This window comes from Corythoichthys intestinalis, chromosome 10 (genome assembly GCF_030265065.1).
Source record: "Corythoichthys intestinalis isolate RoL2023-P3 chromosome 10, ASM3026506v1, whole genome shotgun sequence".
Classification (NCBI taxonomy): Eukaryota; Metazoa; Chordata; class Actinopteri; order Syngnathiformes; family Syngnathidae; genus Corythoichthys; species Corythoichthys intestinalis.
Genome location: NC_080404.1, coordinates 23,033,099 through 23,055,822, shown reverse-complemented (window position 1 = coordinate 23,055,822; position 22,724 = coordinate 23,033,099). Strand labels below are relative to the sequence as shown.

Here is a 22,724-nt window from a genome sequence, read left to right as displayed (position 1 = left end):
GACATATAATGGTAATCATAAGCTTTTTTTTGTTTGTTTGTTTTTTTACAATTTTTTGTCTTTTGTTTTATAAATGATGATTTCTTATTTAAAAGAACACTTCTATGATGAATAGCTTTTATATTCACGGTACGTAGTCGATTTGCCTGACTTGCCTTGTTTTGTCCTTCGTCAGGAGGGAAGGTGACCATGCACGAGTAATCGTGCTGTTCTTGGTCTCAATTGCACCCTATCTGAGAGTGCGGCTGAGACACTAAATACTACCTTGGAGGTGCATGCCAATAATGTTAGCGCACTCAGAAAGACAAAATAAGCTGTGAATTTTCCCATGAATGATGACGGAGTTGTAACAACCACTGATGCTTCTCATCCCTCAAAATGTACTGACATCATTGCTCTGACACTTTTTGGTAATAAAATACGAGATCCAGAATTTGTTTATCGTGATATTGATTTATTACTTAAATGCAATTGTGCTGCTATCCATGTGTGAAAATAAGCAAATCCTTTGCCCACACAGGTGAATGCAAATAATCAGGAATTCTGCTCCGTTTAACAGCAGAGGAGCAAGGAACATGAAGTATGAAACGTTTTTATGCCCCTTAATTTTAAAATGTCACTGCTGATTTTAATGTGTGCTGGATATCCACATAGATAAGATCAGAAACGTCAGCTTTTCAAACCAGGAGCTCCTGAGAAAAACATCGTCATCATCATTCTGCTATTGGACTCCACTCATTGTCACCATGAGCATATCGATCCCACCATTCACTACGGGTGTGGCAATACATCGAAAAAGTGATATATCGCGATACTTTGTAGCTCAAAAAGTGATTGATATGCTCCTCCCAAGAATCAATACATTGTTTTAAAAAGTTGTCCCAGTTTAAAAAAGGTTGCTACCAAACTCTCCCATGAGAACAGTGTCTACATTAACTCACTGGCTGCCATTGACGGCGCTAGACATCCAATTCATTTTGACCGGAATGGATGTCTAGTGCCGTTAATGGCACTGAAACCAGAACATTCACAGCCAGTTATCCCGGTTTTGTAGGAAGTGACCTGTAAATGACCCCAAATGGAAAGGAAGTGATTGAGAATCAAAAGGAAATGACATGAAATGCCCCAAAATTTACTCAGTGCCTGGCATTGGCTGGCTCTGACGGCCATAGATGTCTAATCCGTTTGAAGTGTTCAAATGGATTGGACGTCTACCAGTGATAAACTCATTCCAATTCACAGCAGAAGGATGAAAAGAGCTTGTTTTTCTGTATTTTAGTTGTTTTGTAGAACATCTTAACAAATTTTGTTTAAAAGGCGGACAAGGTGCTGAGAACACACTGAGAACTTCAAACTTCCAAGCATTTTCAAGGACTTTACGCAAAATTCAAGCATTTTTCAAACCTTGAAAACACGACCGTAAAATCCAAGTATTTTCAAGGCATTCAAGGACCTGTACAAATCCTGTGTATATACAAAAACACATTGGTGCTGTAGAACCGTAGAGTTGTATGATTGAGGGAGTGCACTACCTCACTTGGCTCACTTTCGTGCCCACAGTTACTGTACATTCGTTCATTCGCTGTCTCCCAGTCAAAATGGATTAGACTTCTAGCACCATCAATGGCAGCTAATGTGTTAACAACCAACAAGTAGTAGCCTGGAAGTGTTTGACAAAGCAAAAGTAACTGATGCGAGGAAGCTCCAGCCAGTGGTGGTGGTTCCATGCAGCGGTCCCACTACCCTAAGCAGGGCTCTCCTATTTTAATGCATACACTGCATTACCCTCCCAACAAAATCCCATCACGGTGCTGGGTAATGGCTGCCAGTCGGGGAACTGGCAGTCACAGTAATAGGGTGGTAGGTGGGTCCCACACTTTTTCTCTATGGCGTGGCTCCCAGGGCATGGCCTCATCTCTGCCTTGGCTGGCAGCCGCGGGATGGGGCAGGGGCTCCGATCTTGCGCCGCCCCGCAGGGGCTTTTCAGCATTCACCTGCTTCCGCCTTTCCCTCTATTCTTTGCCTGTGTATCCTCCCTGCGCTCCAACACGGGTCGCTGGCTGGATGCCGGTGGGTTGGCTGGGTGTCGCCTGCTCCGGCGTAGGTCCTTCCCTGCCCTGGGCTTGGTTGGCCGTTGGGGGTCCCGTGGCATGCCGTGCCGGTGGTGGGCCGCGGTTGTCGCTCGTGGGCCGGGTGGGTGGGCAAAGTTGGTCGTGGGGGGTGGTGTCGCGTCCCCTTATCCCATCCCTGAAGGCCGGTTGATGGGGATGCGGATGGCTCGGGGGACCGCCCTGGATCCCTGGGGGATGACGATGGCCCCTTTGCTGGGCTGCGGAAGGAGGGGTGGGCTGCGCTGGCTCGCCCCCCCCAATTGGCTGGGGAAGGGCCATGGCCCTGGGGCGGCACCCATGCGGCATCTCCATTCATCTGCGGGACTATCACATGTTAGATGGGACTCACGCATGACCAGATGAAATTAGACACACTCAAGTAGAAAACCGCGGTGTCAGGAGTAGCGATGGGACAGCATAGAATAGGATGCCAACATACTCACTCTCAAAAGGGATTCACACAAATACTGGGTACTAGACCACAAAGCTGATTTGTGTACACTCCACCCCTCCCAATCACTTATCTCTCAGACCACCTCAGGCCCCTCACATGGTGTCAACTGGAAATACAACTAGCTAACGATAGCACCAACATATTCATAGTTAGTTAGTGTAGGCGTTCAATGTATTTCTTGTTTATGTTTGTGCTTCTTCTCTCTCTCTCTCTCTCTCTCTCTCTCTCTCTCTCTCTCTCTCTCTCTCTCTCTCTCTCTCTCTCCCTCTTTTCTTCTGTTCCCCTAAAACCCCTTCCTGTTCCCTTCCTGCTGCATTCTCCTAATAAACGAGGTACGTTGAATGATCACAATGAAAGTATGTCATACTCCTACGTGATACATTAAAACTGTTCAGACCAATCGGACACTCAGATCTCCATTTTCCATGTCAAGCAGCTGAACAGGACAGGTTAAGAAAAAAAAAAGTAACTGAAAGTAACCAAAATTTACACAAAAAGTGCCTCTAAGTATTTTAAAATGGAAGTGATCCAGCATAAACTCATTGCCTACCATTGACAACAATAGACGTCCAATTCACTTATACTGGAAGGACTGATTGATGGTGCTCGACATCCAATCCATTTTGTCTGGGAGTGGCAAATGAACATCCGTCGCCCCCTCCCAGTCAAAATGGATTGGACGTTGAGCGCAGTCAATGGCAGCCACAAGGTTCACTTATTTAGCCATGAATATTCTAATCTATCGATCTAATTGCCATAAATGTGGCCCGCGAACGAAAATGAGTTTGACACCCCTGATTTAATGGTTCAAAATAATTCTAATGATGAAATTACATGTCAGTTTCCACACTAAACCACAAACTCAAATAATGGTGTGAAACTGCTCAATGATGATTTCCATGTTCTGGGTTTTCATTTCCATTCGATTCAAATATCTGACTAAACAGATTGTTGCACTTGTGTAAATAGTAGGATGTTTAAGATGTAATTTGTTTTTCGTTTTTACAGATTCTCACAATATGAGCTTGCAACTGCCACTGATAAAACTGCTGCACTGACACCTAATTGGAAATGAGCAAATACCTCACCTGTTGGTGAGTGGCCCTATGAAAGGATTGGTCAGCAGCTGCACAGTTGCCTTGGATGCAAATAACATCCCCACTTTGACATTCTCGTTGATCAGCTTGCTAGTGGAGCGGGGGCAGTCGGAGGAGTTCTGCGCCAGCCAAGCGGCGGTTGTGGGCACGACCGTGTCTGTCGGGCCGACTGTGGCGTTGGACCCCGACAACCTCACTGTGTTGTCGTATAAAGACACAATTCTATCGAAGGCGCCTGAAGGAGTCTGTGGTTGCGATGAGGTGTTGTTCAATGCCCCATCTGTTGATTCATCCAGGTTGTACAGGTAGCTGGGGATGATGGGCACTGTTGAGCACACAGACGCATCAGATGACTGATGAGATGAAATCTGACATGTCCACTGACTGATGTATTAGGCAGGATGCTATTCTAGATGACAGTACTACATGTGTATGAACAAAAACGTTGCGTTTTGCTTTGTCTACTGCAGCCATGAGTACAAACCTCGGGAAGGATTCTTGATATGAATATTCAAATTATTATTATTTTTATTATATGATGAACCAGGTAGAAAAAGACATGTAATTTACACCCCTTTATTAAAAACAGGACGTCTGAAATGGACAGTGCAAAACAACAAAACCTTAAACATAACAAACATTTTGATGAAACAACTCTTTAACAAGTACTGTCTCAAATGAAAAACAAAATCTATGTGTTTAATTGGGATTAAATAAAGACATATGCAGACATTGCAATTCTGAAGATTTGAAAATGATTAAGGTCTCCTAATGATTAGCTGATCATTAAAATAGTTAAATTATTTGACATGTGGTTAGTCAACTTAGTGATCGATTGATTGCACCTTTACTCTAATTAATTTGTCTATTAATGCTGTTCTTAAAGGCTATCAAAAGCATACGTACTCTATTCAGGTATCCAACTACCTACAGTGTTTCTGCCTCTACTCCAACCAGAATTAAACTGAATTTTACAGATGAATAGGACTCCATCTGATGCTATATGCAACTACAAAATAAGGATTTTTAAAGGCAGGATATTCCCTTTTTGTTACAACAAGAAATATTACGCTAGTGCCGATTAGCAGTTTTCAACCAGCACTCAGAGGACTTTATTGCACCGTCTGATGCTTGATCCCATTTCAGAAGAACCTTTTAAGCTCCGTGGTTGTTTAGACTTTGTTTTTGCCAAGGTGTGCTACAACACATTTGTTATGCTAGCCTTAGCGCTGATAGCCAATAGCCCTGAGTAGTGCTGCAACGATTAATCGATTAACTCGAGTATTTGATTAGAAGAAAAGATTCGAATGAAATTTTACTGCTTCGAGTATTCGTTTAATTAAAGTGGCGTTGTAATGGTTTATTTTGAAAGTGTTTGCATTTACTTTTATTGATTTGGGTGGATACACTGCCCTCTAGTCTGCCTCATTTCACATGGCTGAATCCAGCTGCTCCATGTTAAGACCAACATAAGCAAGTTTTCGTTTGAGCTAATTTCTTTTCTAGTGCATTCGTAATTTAGATTATTGGAATATTTAGCCTTTTTTTGTGGTAATATGTGTCTGAACCATTTGTTAAGAGCATTGTAAAAAAAAAAAAAAAAAAAAAAAGCGTTAGCATTATACAGCATTTAAGCTAGCGGACTTTTGCTATGTAAGTTAGCCATTGTTCTTTTGTTGTACATACATCCTTATTTATTTATTTATTTTTATACCGTTTGAGGCTCTGCTCAGGTATTTTACTTTTTCATGTTCCTTATCCGATTACTTGATTATTCGAACGAACTAGTTCATCGATTAATCGACTACTTAAATAATCGATAGCTGCAGCCCTAGTTTCAACAGTTTACATCGAAAATAAAGACATTGATTGACTGCAAATGGTTCAATATTAGATGAAATGTCTTGTTTTATAATTGTTCTCTACCTAAAAAAAATGTTTTATCCGATTACTCGATTAATCGATAGAACTTTCAGTCGAACACTCGATTACTAAAATATTTGATAGCGGCAGCCCTAGCCCTGAGTATATTATATGCTTTGGAAGGGATTTTTAAGAGGACTTCATCTGCTTCAAAAAGAGGATTTTATTATTTCTTCTTGTAAATTTAGTGACCTGTTTTTTAAAGTTATGTGTTTGTTTTTAAGGTTTCAGACTACCTCAGATGGACTTGTGTTATCTTGTTCCCCCGAGTGATAAGGCACTGCATATGAATGATGAGGATGCAACTTGGCGTGTTGATGCGTGTTTGTTTAGGTGATGAAGATATTTTCAATACAATATTTTGGTGTACCATCTCTTTATGTAAGTATCCCATATTAAAGGGAACCTCTGACTTAAAGACTTGTGGGCTCTAATATGCCACAATTGTTCTCTTTTACTAAAATATGTTATTAGAAACACATAAAATATTGCCATTGATTCAAAAATCTATAATATTTCATACATATTTTGACCTACGGAGGGCGCCATGTTTTATGGCTGCTCGGGGTGATGGCGTAAATTGTCATTGACACTCGACGAATACTACCGGGTAACTGCAATTCCTTCTACGCGGTGAGACATCCAACACATGCACTTATTGGTTAAAAGCAGCGAGTACTTACTATTAGTGTTTTTATTTAGTCTTTTATTACCTTTTCATTGCCTCAAAACACCGTTTTGCATAGGTTTCCCTCTCATACATTGTGCATTGTGTTTTCTTGTGGTAGCTTTAAAGCAGATTGTTCATCTGTTGACCACATTAGTCACGTAGTATATTTAAACCAGCCTTATTTGATATTACTACGCTTTAGTATTTTCTTAAGGCATCTTTAGTATGTTCTATCTGTACAAAACAAGCTGAAAGCGCACGGTAGTAATTTGGGTGTCAAATTTTCCTCTTGTAGACATTTCGCCGGTTTAGCACATTTTGGCAGAACACCTTTTTTCCCTACTCTAGTCTCCTTTCATCCCATCTTTCCTGTTCATTTTGCTTTTGCTGCTCGTTTTGTGAAAAATCGACAGTGCTGTCATGCTCATTAATGTTCATCTCGGGTTCAAATTGGAAGGGTTGAACAGATGACATGTTTATGTCGCTATAGTCATATTCTGGAAGCCCGGCAGCATAACCATGTGACGTCACCGCCCTGCGGCGTCAGCAACAATGGCGACCTACTAGTTAAACTAATTTTACAAATTGTATGAAAACGAAAACATCAAGAAGGGGTTTCAATATAAAATTATTTTAACTCATAATAACGTTGATCTTTTAAAAACCACAAGTCTTTCTATCCGAGGATCCCTTTAAGTTAGGAAACCTGCACTTTACAGTCAGGTGTGGCATACACAGTACAGGGCAAAAGTTTGGACACACCTCATTCAATGCAGCACAAATGATGGTACCAAACTCATTGTTAAAGCAAGAAATTCGACTAATTAAGGCATACTTATGAAGTGAAAATCATTTCAGGTGACTCCCTCTTGAAGCTCATTGAGAGAATGTCAAGAGTGTGCAAAAATTAATCAGAGCAAAGGCTGGCTACTTTGAAGAAATTAAAACATATTTTCAGTTAATTTCACCTTTTTAGTATAGTATAGTAGTATGTAATGCCACATTTTTATTCATATTTTTGGTACCTTCAATGTGAATCTAAAGTGTAAATAGTCATGTAAAGAAAGAAAACGCACAAATAAAAAGGTTTGTCCAAACCTTTGGCCTCTACTGTATATGGATTTTTTGTCCTTTTTTGTCCTTTTTTTTTTTTTTTTTTTTTTTTTTTTGAATTTGGCTGGGGCAGGTGCGTTTCATAGTCTGGAAATTACAGTAATAAACAAAGTACAAATGATTGTGGAGATCTCACGGAATAATAAGTTTCCAATAAATTGAAAAGTATATTTCAAAATGCTTAAGGCCAATACGGAGGTATGGTACTGGACAGGCCTTATGGTCACACAAATTCACACACTTCATAGGATCCTCGCTCAAACAATAATCATTAAAAAAAAAAAAAAAAAAATGCATCCTGAAACTATCACTTGAACTAAAAACAATCTACAATGAGTAAACCAGCTATATTTTGAACATCAGCAAAGCATCTGTAAAGTAAATTCCAGTAATTTTATTATATAACTGACATTTCCAGCACATTGAGGAAGCGCTGGACTTGCACAGATTGTCTTGTACATATAGCCTTCTGTTTTTATCGACAGGAAACAACGGGCGAGATCTAAATTAGAAATGACACGCAACAAGCAATGGCAGCCAGACTCAAACCAGGGATGTTCAGTTCAGCACCCGCAGCCCCCCGAGGCCACGACAGTGCCAGGAAAAGGAACTTTATTTAGAGTAGGAGGGACGGGGATGTAATGCACAAGACAAGAACAGACGAGACACAGCCAGCAGCTGCCAATATACGTACTAAAAAAGAAAATTATATACTCTATGTGTGTATTTAGAGCAAGATGTCTTACAGATGTCTTTTTCTGACAGCAAGTGTTTTTTTTCTTTCTGTTGTTAAAATTGCGATCAAAACAATAGCTGCATTGCTGACACTGACAGTTAAAAAAACATGGTAGTCACACACTAAAATACATTCATATGACATTTGGGGGAATAGGGGGTAAAAAAGCCATTTTAACTAGAGTTGAACGATAATGACTTTTTAACCGATAACCCGATATTGTCCAAATCCAAAAATCAGATACCGATGTCAAACCGATATATACGGTCGTGGACTTAACATATTGTAGCTGATTGTATTGTGATGTCCAACTGGATGCTTTTAAATGCTAAATGTAACAACTTCAAAGTTTCCCACATAAACATACCGTGAAAAATAAGAGAACCGTTTCAAGTCAAGGGATTATTCCCAAGATGTATTTTGCTAGGCTTTGGAACAGATTCTTGTATTTTATTACTTTTCTTAGTGTCTATTTCTTTCTAGTAATGCTGTACTTATAAGTAATGAGTTTCTAATTGATTATTTTTCAATCATTTATTGTTCATTTAATTTTTGCGCCATGAATGCAAATGCTCTGCTCACATAACAAATCCCAAGCATCTTAGTTTGGAGACATCTAATGGTCAATAAGCATAGCTACTGTGCTAAGCTGTGACCAGCCCTTGTACAAAGGCAGAAGGCTTCTTTGACATTCACTTTGAAGTAGGGATGGAAAAACCGAGGCTTTCGAAAACAATGAACCACTTTTGAGACAATTGCCTAAATTGAATCACTGTTTCGAGGCGTTTGACACACTGCAAGAGCTCCATCTACTGGATAACCAGTGCATGTTTCCTTTTAAAACTAAAGTTGTCAAATTGCCTCAGCATTACATATCCAATAGAATGAAGTGGATGTCGTCTATTTCAACTGTGAGGTCGTGTTGTCGTTAAGTGTGATTTACACAATTAAAGTTGACCTTTTTAAGCCCGTGTTATTACTTGGTCTGTGAAGACATGTTCAAAGCAGTATTTGTAATACACAACAGTGCTAGTCTTGTAAGTGGCCCGTCCTAGATGTTGGGGAGTAACTCTGTATTGTTAGTTTTTTGTAAATATTACAGTACAGTAAGCACAGTGCTTTATTGCATACTATAAAGATTTCCAAAATCATAAGATGGAAATAATTGAGCCGAATAAAAGTAAGGAAAGGTATGTGAAATATTTTATTTTTTAATTAAGTATAATTCCTGGGGGGGTGGTTGTGTCGTATTTGTATCTATTCTAAATAAACGTATGCCACTATCTAGTGTATAACAATGTGAATGAATTTAATAAAATTTAAGTGATAATGATATTCCCACTCCTGACTTGAAAATGAGCAAATGTTTGTAGCACTCGCGAAAAAAACGCCGCTGCGTTATTCTGCCACTTTTTATTGCGTTCCCACCGATTGAGCGGGCGGGCTCCCATCGAGTTTTCATTTTCCTGCGGAAACAGTGTGACTCGCTGACACATCTGTGACGTTCGAGGCCTCGTCTGCAGTGGTCACGTGATTTTTGGCTTGCTCGACGCCGTTTTCGGAGCACTGCTTTGACACACCTCTACTTCATTTGCTCGAATCAGATTCGAGCAGAAAGGCTCGAGCATTCCATCTCTACTTTGAAGGCAACATGCCCAAAATCAATAATGAAAAAGTGATCATTTTAAAATGCTTTTATATAAGATTAGAAGTAACAATTCTGCTATCATTAACATATTTCACACACATTTAACCAGAAATGAAAGCATACATGACAAATTGGAACTGAGGGTGGTTTATGTTTTTTGGTATTTTGGAGAAAGCTGCAGCACCTGGAGAAAACCCAAACCAAATAGCAGAGGTGGACTGGCCATCGGGCGTAATGGGTACATCTCGGTGGGCCGACACATATTTTTGGGCCGGTGATGCTATTTAAAAAAAAAAAAAAAAAAGTTTCGGCCGTGGCACGCAGCGCATTTATTGGTCAAATTTTTGTTAGATACCTCAGTGTTCCGCTAGCCCCGCCCCCCCCGGACAACTGAGATGGAAATGAAAGAGAGGAAGGTGCAGAGACCTGGCTGAAAAGCCTACAGGTTGACGCGGCGAAAGAAGAATAACTGATATGTTTATTCACACAAAACTCTCTACAGGCGTCAGCAAAAGTGGGTACGTCGACAGGCGCTGTCGCCATGTTTCGTGTGCGTGCGTGCATGCGCATGTTTACGTGTGTGTGTGTACAGGTAGAATAATTAACATAAAGAGAAAAATCAATGAGTAGACTAGACTCTAATTTACAGTGTTGTTTTAATTTTCTAAAGGGTTTACAGGGTCTACAGTTTTGTAGCTATTATTTCCACGATGTTTAAAATTTATAACTATATATATATTTGTAGTTGTACGTTTCCCCACGGTTGGACTAATAATAGTTTGTCCCATTTTATCTTATGTTAAACTGTTAAGCATGTTTTTAAAATTTGTAGCAGCAGCAAAAAAAACAAAACAAAACAAACAAAAAAAACAACGCTTATTAATTAATAAACAATAAAATAAATTAAAATCAATAAATATAATGAATTATTAATGAATTAATAAACATCCTGTGCCCCTCTCTCTCCATGTATTAGGCCAGACTGATGAAATAGGAATGGATGAGTCACAGGGAGAACAAGCAGATTATAATTACTGTATTTCTAAAAACATTAGTGTATATGTATACATATATTAGGGCTGTCAGGTAACTAAAAAATATATATATATATTTGTAATGAAGTAATTGATTTAATCCCATTTTAATGTCATATCTGCTATAGGTCCCCTAATAAAGACTTCTAGGACATTATAAAACTGTAGTAGTGCATGACTAATCAATTGATACAGTAAGAAGAAAAGATTTGAAATCCCAATTTATTATTGCACTATGACCATAGTCACATTTTTCCCCCACCAGCCCATATTTTGTACGCAATTTTCACAATCTTTTTAAACGATAATACATTCAGTAACTATTATACGGGAAAACAGTCTACAAGCTACGATACGGTAGCAACATCCCAGTTTTAAGTTTTATGGGAAAAAAAAACGATGTTTCATAAAAATAATAATAATAATTAGGGCTGTCAAAATTATCGCGTTAACGTGCGGTAATTAATTTTTTAAATTAATCACGTTAAAATATTTGACGCAATTAACGCACATGTCCCGCTCAGACAGTATTCTGCCTTTTGGTAAGTTTTACAGCAAGGCTTTTTGTGCTGTCTAACAGCGAACTCTTGTGGTCGCTTTGCGACATGGTTTATTGTTTTCTTGCCAGTTCAATATGGCTGCACGACGTCTCAGGCTGACGCCTACGTTGTAATGTTGTGCTTATATGATCCTTGGACAAGATTTGTCCGTAAGTATGGTTGTTGTAAAGAATGTACATATTATGTTAGTAAGCGAAATGTTATATTTTTTGTATGAGACACTTTTTTTTTTATGTTTAGTGAACCTGTATAGCGTGCTAAGCTAACGTTGTTGCTAATGCAATGCTTGTGTACTTTTTTTTTTGTAGTTTTATGACGGTCTAAAGAGGACAATGGTTTGAGGCCATTTTATTTATAAATCAGATGAAAAAGGAAGAAGTCTGATTATTAAGGCGTCGTTCACTAGCTGTCTAGCTTTGGAAAAAGTAGACGCTTCTCTTACAGAATATATATATAATCTATAGAAAAATATGGCATATTTTATAGATGGCTTGAATTGCGATTAATTACGATTAATTAATTTTTAAGCTGTAATTAACTCGATTAAAAAATTTTATCGTTTGACAGCCCTAATAATAATACATTTTATTTATAACACACTTTACATTTGAAAAACAAATCTCAAAGTGCACATTACCATGTAAAAAAATAAAAAGACTAAGAATAAAAGAGTAAAAGCAAAAATAGACAGAAACACAGAAAAAATCAGATAGAAATCAGATAAAATAAGATAAAATTAGCCAGGGTAAGCTTTTTTAAAATGATAAGTTTTTAGTCCTTTTTTAAAGGCATCCACTGTCTGCAGGGCTCTGTGGTGGTCTGGGAGGGCGTTCCACAGACAGGGAGCAGCAGCTGCAAAGGCCCTGTCGCCCATAGTCTTGAGCTGAGTCCTGGGCGGGAGTAGACGGTGCAGTTGGCCTGACCGGGTTCTGGCTGAAGTATTTGGTGTGAGGAGTTCGGTGAGGTAGGTGGGGGCTATACCGTGTAGACAGTGATGGGTGTGAAGGAGGATTTTGAATTCAATACGGAGGTGAACAGGGAGCCAGTGTAGGGTGTGAAGGATGGGGGTGATGTGCTCGTGTTTACGCATCCTCATCAGGACCCTGGTAGCACAGTTTTGGACATACTGGAGCCTTTGTAGGCTCTTGCCAGCGATCCCGATGAGGAGTGCGTTACAATAGTCCAACCTGGAGGAGACAAAGGCATGGACAAGTCTCTTTGCAGCAGGACGGGAGAGAGATGGCTGGAGTTTGGCAATATTGCGGAGGTGAAAGAAGGAGGTTTTGAAAATACAATTGATATGATTGTTAAAGCTATGATGGGGGTCGAACCTGACTCCCAATTTAGTCACAGAAGTGGAGAAGGAAAATTTGTGGCCGAAAAAGGGAATTGAGGAAATGGGGGCGGAACGGAGCTGGTAAGTAGTACCAATGTGAATAGCTTCTGTTTTGGAACTGTTCAGCTGCAGGAAGTTTTCACTCATCCAAGCCTTTATCTCCTCCAAGCAGGAGTCAAGTTGAGAAACAGAGGAGGAGGGGGTGGAGGACAGAGTGACCTTGAAATATAGTTGTGTGTCATCAGCATAACAATGGAATTGTATTCGATGCCTGCTGACGACACGACCGAGGGGTAGCATGTAAATGGTGAAGAGGGTTGGACCGAGCACAGAGCCCTGGGGGACTCCACAGATAACAGTGTTAGGGCGGGATTTAGCATCCCCGAGGGCTACAAACTCGGTCCTTCCCGTGAGGTATGAATTAAACCACTGAAGGGCAGTGCCACAGATACCGATATCATGTTGGAGGTGGTGAAGGAGGATGGGATGATCACAGTATCAAATGCAGCAGAGAGGTCGAGAAGGATAAGGAGAGAAGCAGAACCGGAGTCAGAGCTCATCAGAAGGTCATTGGTGACTCTGATGAGCGCTGTCTCGGTGCTGTGGGATGGACGAAAACCGGATTGAAATTTTATATAAATGGTTTGATTTAAGGTGGTTGTGAAGTTGGATGGATACAATTTTAGGGCATAAGGGCCTCCATGGGGAAGGTTGACAGGTATGTGATATGAGGTTATAGTTGCTTCATTTACAAGATTTATTTATTTATTATTATTTTTTTTTTAAAGGCACAAATCACCACGCTCTTTCTTATTGTCCCATCAGTAACACAAGTTGGGCCGCCCAGGACAGAAAAGCCAGGGCCCTTTTTTGGTTCCAGTCCACCCCTGCCAGATAGGGATACCAAGCAAACTCAGTATAAGAGGGCGTGAGCCAAGATTCAAAACCAGGGACCTCTCACCTGGGAGGCAGACATTTTACTGCTCCACAATGCTTTTAAACCAAGGGCGTAGGTTTGCATAGGGACGGTAGGGACATAACACTAGCAACTTTTCAGGATGGTCAAATTGTCCCCACCAACTTTTAAGCAACCTTATTTGCATTATATAATGACTTCAGTTATATAGGTAATTTATATTGTCTTCCCATATGTTGTAAGGATAGAATTGACCGTACCATTATTAAGTGAATTACAGTACTTTATTTATGTTCAGACTTACATTGACCCCTTTTCACTTGCTGAATGCGCCAGTCCATTTTTCCCCCTCAAATGCACGTTTGATTGGCTGATAACTTAACCCCCCTCCCCACACACACACATACACATTCAAAGAAAGAAATACAACACGCTGCCTCCTCCGCCTCCTTCGAAGACGAGGGATATTACAAGTTTAGAAGCAGCCACTGTAAGTAACGTAAAAATGTAAATGTTGTGTAGATGGGAAACATAACACTAATTTGGCTACTGAAAGTCCAACCTGCATCAGAGTTAGCATAACATTAATCTGTGTGAATTTCTCGAACTCGAGGAGGACGCAGCTTTGAGAGAAATATCTTCCTGGATATTTTCTATTGTTAACATAAATTAAACTGTAAGAAATGTAGTTAACCAAGGTTTACCCCCTTCTGCCCAGTTTTCATTTTTATTTTATTTATGTGGTCTTAATGCAGCACAAAGGAGCTTTCATTTTTTGTTGAGTTTGGCTGTACTTGTGGACAAAAGCAGTAGGGTTTTACCTGAAAGCTCCATTTTTATATATTTTTTTCCCTGACTAAGAAGTTTTTTTGTTATATTTAATTTATTTAGACAGACAATTTTGTGTGGCATTAAGACAAATGTTTATATATATTTTTTACATTCCTGGATAGTTAAGAGATGATTGACAAGTTTGTATTTCTTGTGTATGTTAATATAATTTGTGTTCAAATAATACAATTTAAATTTGCTATAAAATCCAGACATTTATTCTGGAAGTATTTGAAAACAAAGGTTTGAATCGAACGGTGTATCACCTGAACCAATACATACTGTATGCATTGCAAAAAATAAAAAACAAAAAACAACAAATTCCCTTGTTGAATTGACATTCAGCTAGATATATGCTCAAAACATTATTTTAAAGCATTTTTTGTCTTGATTTCAGTGAAAAATGACCGACTTTTTGATGCATGGGCTTAATAAGAACAAATAGTAATATTTACTGTAAGTAAGTGGAAGAACCTGACGCATTAATCTGTTTACTAGCCTTTAACACTCAAAACAAGATGAAGAAAATTATTCGACTAGATTTAAGAAAAATTAGATTTAGACGTTATACTGTAAATTTGTGGTGAGAAAGTTAGTATAAGTCAATACAGATTTATTTTGCATTAATCATTTAGCCTATCAATTAATTAGGTTCTTATTGGTATAAGATATGTAGCCCTGACCGCCGTTCACCCAATGTGTTTTATTAATGTCCCGTCCCTAGCAAAAAAAGTGTACATGCAGATTATGCATGATTATATTGTCCCTACCAATATTGACACCAAACCTACGCCATTGCCTTCCAGATAGGCATACCAACCAAACTCTACATAACAGGGCGTGAGCCAAGATTCAAAATCAGGGACCTCTCAACTGGGAACCAGACATATTACTGCTTCACTGCCTTTTAAACACAATGTATTTATCTTTTGATTATCGCTGTGTTTTAAGGAACGTGTAGTATTTAACAGATTGATATTAAAAGAAGAAAAAAAAGAAGAAAAAAAACACAAATCTACATAGGCTTATAGATAATAAATTAATATGAATTTATTTTACACTGACACACAACAACAAACATCAACATGCATATTTGCAATCATGGAGAAATATATAAGGGTTTAAAGCACAACAAAGAATACGTGGGATATGCACACACACATAGTAGAATAAATCTTTTGTTGTTGTTTTTTTTTTAATCCTCGTACAGAAAGAAAATATATTCATCTGAAAGATCACGCTCAAGATAACGTTAGAATATATTTTTTAGATTGTCAAACTGCCTTTTTTGTGTGACCTTTGCACTTTATTCTGGTAACTATAAATAAACGCGTGATTCTGAACCCCCGTAATCCTTAAAAACGCCCCGTGAGCATTTAAATCACCGATTGCGCCTAATAAGGCGTGCGAAAAACATTTGCACCTACCGACCACGGTGAGCAGCATGTTATCCAACAAGAGAGCCACAAAAACAATGAAGAGAATAAGTTTCCTCGACTGCCTTTCCTCTCTTAGCCAGTTGAGTAAATGAAACTGGCGGAAGTCGTCTAGTCTCCCCATGGTGTTAATTCCGTCAAAAAAGCTGGCCGTGGGGGTAACAGGTGGTCCTGTGCGGAAAGAAAGTGGTTAGACCCAGAAAAGCGCTCTAGCGGAGTACACTAGCCGTGAAGATTTCCATCTTACCCGGGATGCACAGAGGTCAGCGGCAGCCTGGCAGACCGGGCAGCGACTGATGCGCTGACTCTTTCTACTAGCTGCTGACGTCATACAGCACGCAAGAGGCGCACTTTTTTTTTTTTTTTTTTTTTGCTAACAGTACATTACAGACAAGCCAGCCGGACCCTCAAATTAATCATCAAACGCACGGGATCTGTCACATTCAGTCTTTTTTTTTTTTTTTTTTTAAACAGAGCGGCTACTTTACTGTCTCATTGAACATGATGATGCAACTCTCGCAGATGTAGTTTTTTTCCCCTTATAATAATAATAATAATTATTATTATTTTAACCTGTCCTCTTCGGCTGCTTAGACCCAGGGATCGCGTTAACCGAATATTTTCCGTCGTTGACCGTTTTTTTAAAACGGTGACGGAAAAAACTGAAGTCCGTCCGTCATTTTGACAGGTTGCAATTCACACCCCAGACCACAGGGTGGCGAGTGAGCATATTAATTAGCTATTGTCTCTCTTAATGCATGACGTCGTTGGCTATTCTGTCAGAATATTGTAGCGTCACCGGGGTCTGGTGGCGGCACCGTGATTGACACATCAACGCGAGGTTCTTATTGGTGCACCCGGTGTGCCAGCGCGTCATCCAATTGGTGGACTAGATTGCCGCCTGTGTATAGACCTCAATCACATGACGTCACAACTCCGCCCCCCTGACTGGAGCCGCCATATTGTGTGTCAGCTCGTCGTGTTAACACATTACCGCTACGTACATGCCTCCTATTATGGCGTGTTTTTCTGCTCGTTAACAATCGAAATGGTGAAGGCGTGTGTGGCGGTTGGTTGCAGTAACAGAGAAGATAGACGGAGAGACTTGAAGTTCTACCGTATTCTGAGAGACCCGAAGAGGAGAGCTAGATGGACTGCCTTAATTCGACAAGAAATCTGGGCACCAAAAGATCACCACAGACTATGTAGTAGTCATTTTATATCTGGTAAGATGCATTTAATATATATTTAGAAGATTTTGGGCTGACAACCACAATTAAGATCATTGTGTGACGTTGGTGATTGGGGTCGATATAGTTGCCTCTTTTTCTTTGGGGGCGGAGTTGTTGTTTTGTTGGTGTTGTTGGCGGTAAGCAGGGTAAAAAGAGGGAGAAAAATACCACGACTTCCGTGTCTAATTTTTCGCCGCCAAGCAAGCGTTACAATATTAATTAAAAATGAATGAAAACGAAATACTATTGAATATGTCATCATTATCATTTTAAAAATTTAAGTGACGGGTAAAAATAGATTATGACCGGATTTTTATGACCCTGTCAGTCAAAATGACAGACAACGAAAATGTCTTGCGCAACCTCTGCTTAGACCATACACCAGTGTTGAAAGTGGGCCAGAATGGTCAGGAACGCAGTTCCGGTATAAGATTCAGGGCCGGAACGCAGTTCCGGTATAAGATTCAGGGCTGGAATGCTGTTCTGGTACACGGTGCTTTGATTCCGAAAATATGACGGCAACTGTCAAAACGCTATGTAAAAAAAAAATTTTTTTTTAAATGCTAAACTGCCACACATGCATTTCATCTCCAATAAGAAAACAATCTACCAACATCAGATTGTCTTCGCCGATCGGCAAACCGCCTGGTGGAGAGCAATTTACAGCTCGTTCCTCTGCTAATATGGACAGGAGAGCTCGCCGAGGAAGCAGTTGGACAATGACCGCTGAACATTTACATGCCAATTCATGATCAAACGTAAGTAGTCCTTTATTTAAAGAAAGTTTGTAGTGTTTACTTTGTAATCACTGTATTCGCGGCTATTTTTAACTCAAAGTTGCAATTTCTGATCGGTCGGAAAATTTGACAGCACACCGGGCAATGAGCACAATAAGCCGAATATAGTGCTCTCCCGGCCGGTGGATATGCGACAAGCAGCCGGGGTTGTGCCAAAAAATAGCCGCCCCGCATGCATGTCAGCCACAAAATGCAAGCCACCTACATATTAAAATGATCCCAGTATTTGACATAAAACAAAACACGATGTTTACTCACTTCCTCGTAAGTCCCATGGTCCCACAGTAGTAGGGCTTGTTTTTGCCAATATCCACCGGTGAATTTGAACCTTTTGAAACCCTAAAAAGGTGCACATGCCTCTCCTCGTACAGCAAGATTTTTCTACAGCCGTTTGGCTGGCGTGATGCGAAAAATAAACGTATTAATCTGCTAAATCAGATGAATGAGTCCTTCTTATACAACAGTATGACTGTATAGTGAAGAGGACTCCTTCCTCCGTACACGTCACAGTGCCCTCTTTCTCAACTCGAGACTGTTGCCGGAAGTCACTCATTTTCATGGCGCGGGATTAAAAAAACTAAATAAATATAGCAATCGCTTCCACACACATCCAAGCGGTCCATTTCATTCAGGAGCATAAAATACCGCGTGTATTATGAAATACAAAATGCTTTTTCGTGTCACAGGCACTTTAAGGGGGGCCGGGGGCGCAGCCCCTGCTGGCCGAAAATGTCATTGCATGCAACTGACTTTCCTATATATGGATTTCAAATGGCGTACCGCAAGCAACACGTCACTTCCGCTCATTAATATTTATGACGTTAGCTACTGTTGCTAAGGGAGGAAACGCCACCGTTTTTCCCCAAGAGGAAATGAATGGAAATCGTGTACGAAGGAGATGTTTACAAAGCTAAACCTACCAAATCTCTCCGAAAATGATGTCCCTGATGACAAATTCACTTGCAAAAATGTGTAAGTACATAAAAATGTTCAGTTAAAGAGATGGCTTGAGTGTCGAGGGCTGAAAAAGACAAAAAAAACGGGCTGACCTTAGCATAGCCTTAGCTTTTTTATCGACACCTTTTTCTTACACGACTGACAATGACATTATCCTGTTTCAACAAGCTATTCTTTACCACCAGCCCAGTCTTTCCTATATATTATATCCTCTGATCGTCCTACGTCTCTGACCGTTCTTGGGGGTAATTTATATTTTGCGTAGCGATGGCAAATGCTACTCAGTGACAGCCAATGAACACTTTTAATTTTTTCATTGATAACAAATCTTAATAGTATAATTTATTTATATTTCCCCCTTACTAAAGTTGTTTTTTTTTTTTACAACAGAAAAGGTAACAGTGGCAGTCAGATACCATTTTAATTATTTTCAGGTCAGTCATTGTCAGACAAAAGCAGCACGGCACAAAGTCACGCTAAAAAATAAGTTAAAAATATCAAATTGGCTTACCTATTTGTCCTCTAAAAGACCATGCCAACCCAACAAAATGTTTACTGCATATGAAATGTGAATGAATACACCGAGCTGGTGTTAAAAGTCCGTGCAAGTTGATTCTTTCTTCTCATTTTTTGAGTTTTTTTTTTTTCGTGAAACGTATGAAGAAAACATCCTTCATATGTCGTAATGTCTAGAGTTGTTTCTACAAGTTCCAAAAAAGCAATGTGTGATCGGCATGTTTGTTTTTGAAAGATTACCGGAGAAAAGTAGCACAATTAACATGGTTTCTATGTGAGGGCGGGTCTGTAATGTCCCACTTCGGCTTTACTTCCGCTTTACCATGCGACGTCACGGTCTAAAAATAGCATGCGTGCGATACGCCATTAAGATTTTGCCGGTTAAATGTCTTTAAAAGCTGTAAAGGAATAAAACAAACAACAAAAATGAATAAATAGAGCAAAAAATATATATATTTTCATAATGGGTCAAAATTATTTTTCAAACAGATCGTGCGACTAGCACCTCATTTGCTTTGCTTAGCCAAAACCCTCTGAGGACTGAAGATGCAAGATGGATATTTGTCATTTTTTCAAACCACAGCTTTCAAAAGCGACGACAACTACTGAGTGAGAACCAAGGGTTGAAGATGTCGACAATGAAACACCGGAGAGCACCGCCAAAATATTGAGCGGAGTTTCAGTTTGCTACACTAAAGACGTTGATTGTACAACAAAGCCCACACCGGTCGTACCATATTCAAAGGACAACAATATTGGCCAAGCATAGCTTTCCTAAGCAGCCGGATTTAGAATTCCCCTAAAAAATGGGAAACAAAACAAACACTTCCCCACCTCATTTTCAACATATTATTATGAATATTTATGATTGAAATATTTAGTCAAAAAGGATGCGGCGTCTACTTCTCCTTAAGTAAGACAGAAAAGGTGTGCGCTCACACACACACAGTTGGGATGCCTGTATGTACGAGCATAGGCTAAGCTACTATCTGAGCATATATCTTGTAAGTAAATTTTATTGCTGACACTGCATTCAACATGTTTTGCCACCCCGCCACAAAAGTCAAACTCCGCCTATGGCTTAGACACGGAGAATAGGAATCTGAGTGTCCTTATGGTCTGAACAGTTTTAATGTATCACATTGCAGTTTGATATCCTCTCGTTATGCTTTATTTACAGAGGTGGGTGGAGTAGCCAAAAATTTTACTCAGGTAAGAGTAGCGTTACTTCAAAATAATATAACTCAAGTAAAAGTATAAGTAGTCATCCAAAAAAATGTACTCAAGTACAAGTAAAAAAGTATTTGATGAAAAAAATACTCAAGTAAGAGTAACATTGTGAGTAATTGCTTACATTTTTGTTTAAGCTTCTACTGTACAACAACTCATTACATAACCAAATTAAGCCAAAGAAATAATAATAATAATAATAAATCATTGAATTCTGGCGAGAGGAAAAAAAAAGACAGAAATGATGCATTGATCGTCTAAAGAGCATGAGTGCCCTCTAGTGGAGAAAATAGTTCATAGTATATATATATAATAGTGAATAGTTCCTTCACAGTTCCCATTATAAAACTTAAATGAATCATATCTCCAGTTTTCCGTGGTCAATCGGTGCCAAATAAAAATTGGGAGAGAGGTTAAAATCCTCTCTTTCGAGTCATGTTGAGGGTGGTGCTGAATATCAAATACTTTTAATAATTTTTAATAATAATTTTATTATTTTATTATTAAATAATAATTTAATAATTTTTTAAAGTGCTTTAAATTAGGGCTGTCAAACGATTCAAATTTTTAAGCCAAGTTAATCACAGTTTAAAAATTAATTAATCCTAATTAATCGCAATTAATCGCAATTCAGACCATCTATAAAATATGCCATATTTTTCTGTAAAAAAAAAAAAAAAAAAAACACAAGACGGATATATACATTCATCATACTGTACATAAGTACTGCATTAGTTTATTATAACAATAAATCAACATGATGGCATTAACATTATTAACATTCCGTTAAAGCAATCCATGGATAGAAAGACTTGTATTTCTTAAAAGATAAATGTTAGTACAAGTTATAGAAATTTTATTTTAAAACCCCTCAATGTTTTCGTTTTAACAAAATTTGTAAAATTTTCAAACAAAAAATAAACTAGTAGCTCAGCACCACCAATTCTCATGGTGCTGAAAACCATAAAATCAGTCGCACCCAAGCGCCAGCAGAGGGCGACAAAACCCCAAAAACACAAGTAACAAGTGCACATGACACTGTACTGTCATTTAATCTGTTTGAGCGGGTCATGTGCATTAATTGCAGGGGTCGCGTTAACCGAATATTTTCCGTCGTTGACCGGTTTTTTAAAACGGTGACGGAAAAAACTTAAGTCCATCCGTCATTTTGACAGGTTGCAATTCACACCCCAGACCACAGGGTGGCGAGTGAGCATATTAATTAGCCATTGTCTCTCTTGATGGATGACGTTGTTGGCCTTACTTGGAAAAATGTCAAGGCAACTGAGTGTTTGCCTGGCACTGCCTGACTGTTCTTCCTGTATTTTTCAAACACTGAGAGAAAAGTCTGGGACACAGCCTCTTGAGTAGGTACAAAATCAATCGACAAATCAGATTTGTTTATTTGCGTGACGTGTTTTTCAAGAGCAACGTCACTCTTGCGCGCCGAAAGTCGTCTCTACAACAACACGGATGGCGGGAGAGCCGAGAATATGTTCCAATCCGCGGTAAATTTAGTTTTAAAAGAGCTAAAACACATCGACACGAGACATTGACAACAGTCTGTCTCGCGCTAGCCATGTTGAATAAACTCCGTTCTCCTCATATGTTTACTTCCGCGCGCAAGTCCCTCGTCCTGCCCTCGTCGCTTTGCTAACGGCACGTCTGCCCGTCGCTGATTGGTGCACTCCGCTGTCTGTTTGCCTCTTGTTAAGCTTGTTCGGACAGAATATTAATTAAAAATGAATGAAAACTAAATACTATTGAATATGTCATTATTATCATTTTAAAAATGTAAGTGACTGTAAAAATAGATTATGACCGGATTTTTATGACACTGTCAGTCAAAATGACAGACAACGAAAAAGTCTAGCTCAACCTCTGGTTAATTGTGTCAAATATTTTAACGTGATTAATTAAAAGAATTAATTATCGCCCGTTAACGCGCTAATTTTGACAGCCTTACTTTAAATACGCGAAGTGAATGAACAGGCTGGCGTGATCATAGAACGGCAAACTTACGTGTGATTGGTATAATGGAGTCATGCGATTATTGTTGTGACGTCTCATTGGTAAAATTGGTAGAGCTACTCTTGGTATCACTATCAAAAAATAAAAATCTAATAT

The 22,724-nt window shown here is 39.2% G+C and overlaps 1 protein-coding gene across 1 annotated transcript in view; it reads right to left on the bottom strand.

Annotated features, from left to right (window-relative positions):
• slc18a2 (solute carrier family 18 member 2) overlaps positions 1 to 16,255 on the bottom strand; it is a 52,715-nt gene extending 36,460 nt beyond the window's left edge. Inside the window, exons 1-3 of the mRNA XM_057849247.1 lie at positions 16,113 to 16,255; positions 15,857 to 16,036; positions 3,654 to 3,987 (exon numbers count right to left, since the gene is read on the bottom strand). Of these exons, the coding sequence (XP_057705230.1) occupies positions 3,654 to 3,987; positions 15,857 to 15,989 (467 nt within the window). The 5' untranslated portion in view covers positions 15,990 to 16,036; positions 16,113 to 16,255. The remainder of the gene's footprint in view (positions 1 to 3,653; positions 3,988 to 15,856; positions 16,037 to 16,112) is intronic.
• Positions 16,256 to 22,724: the final 6,469 nt, after the last annotated feature.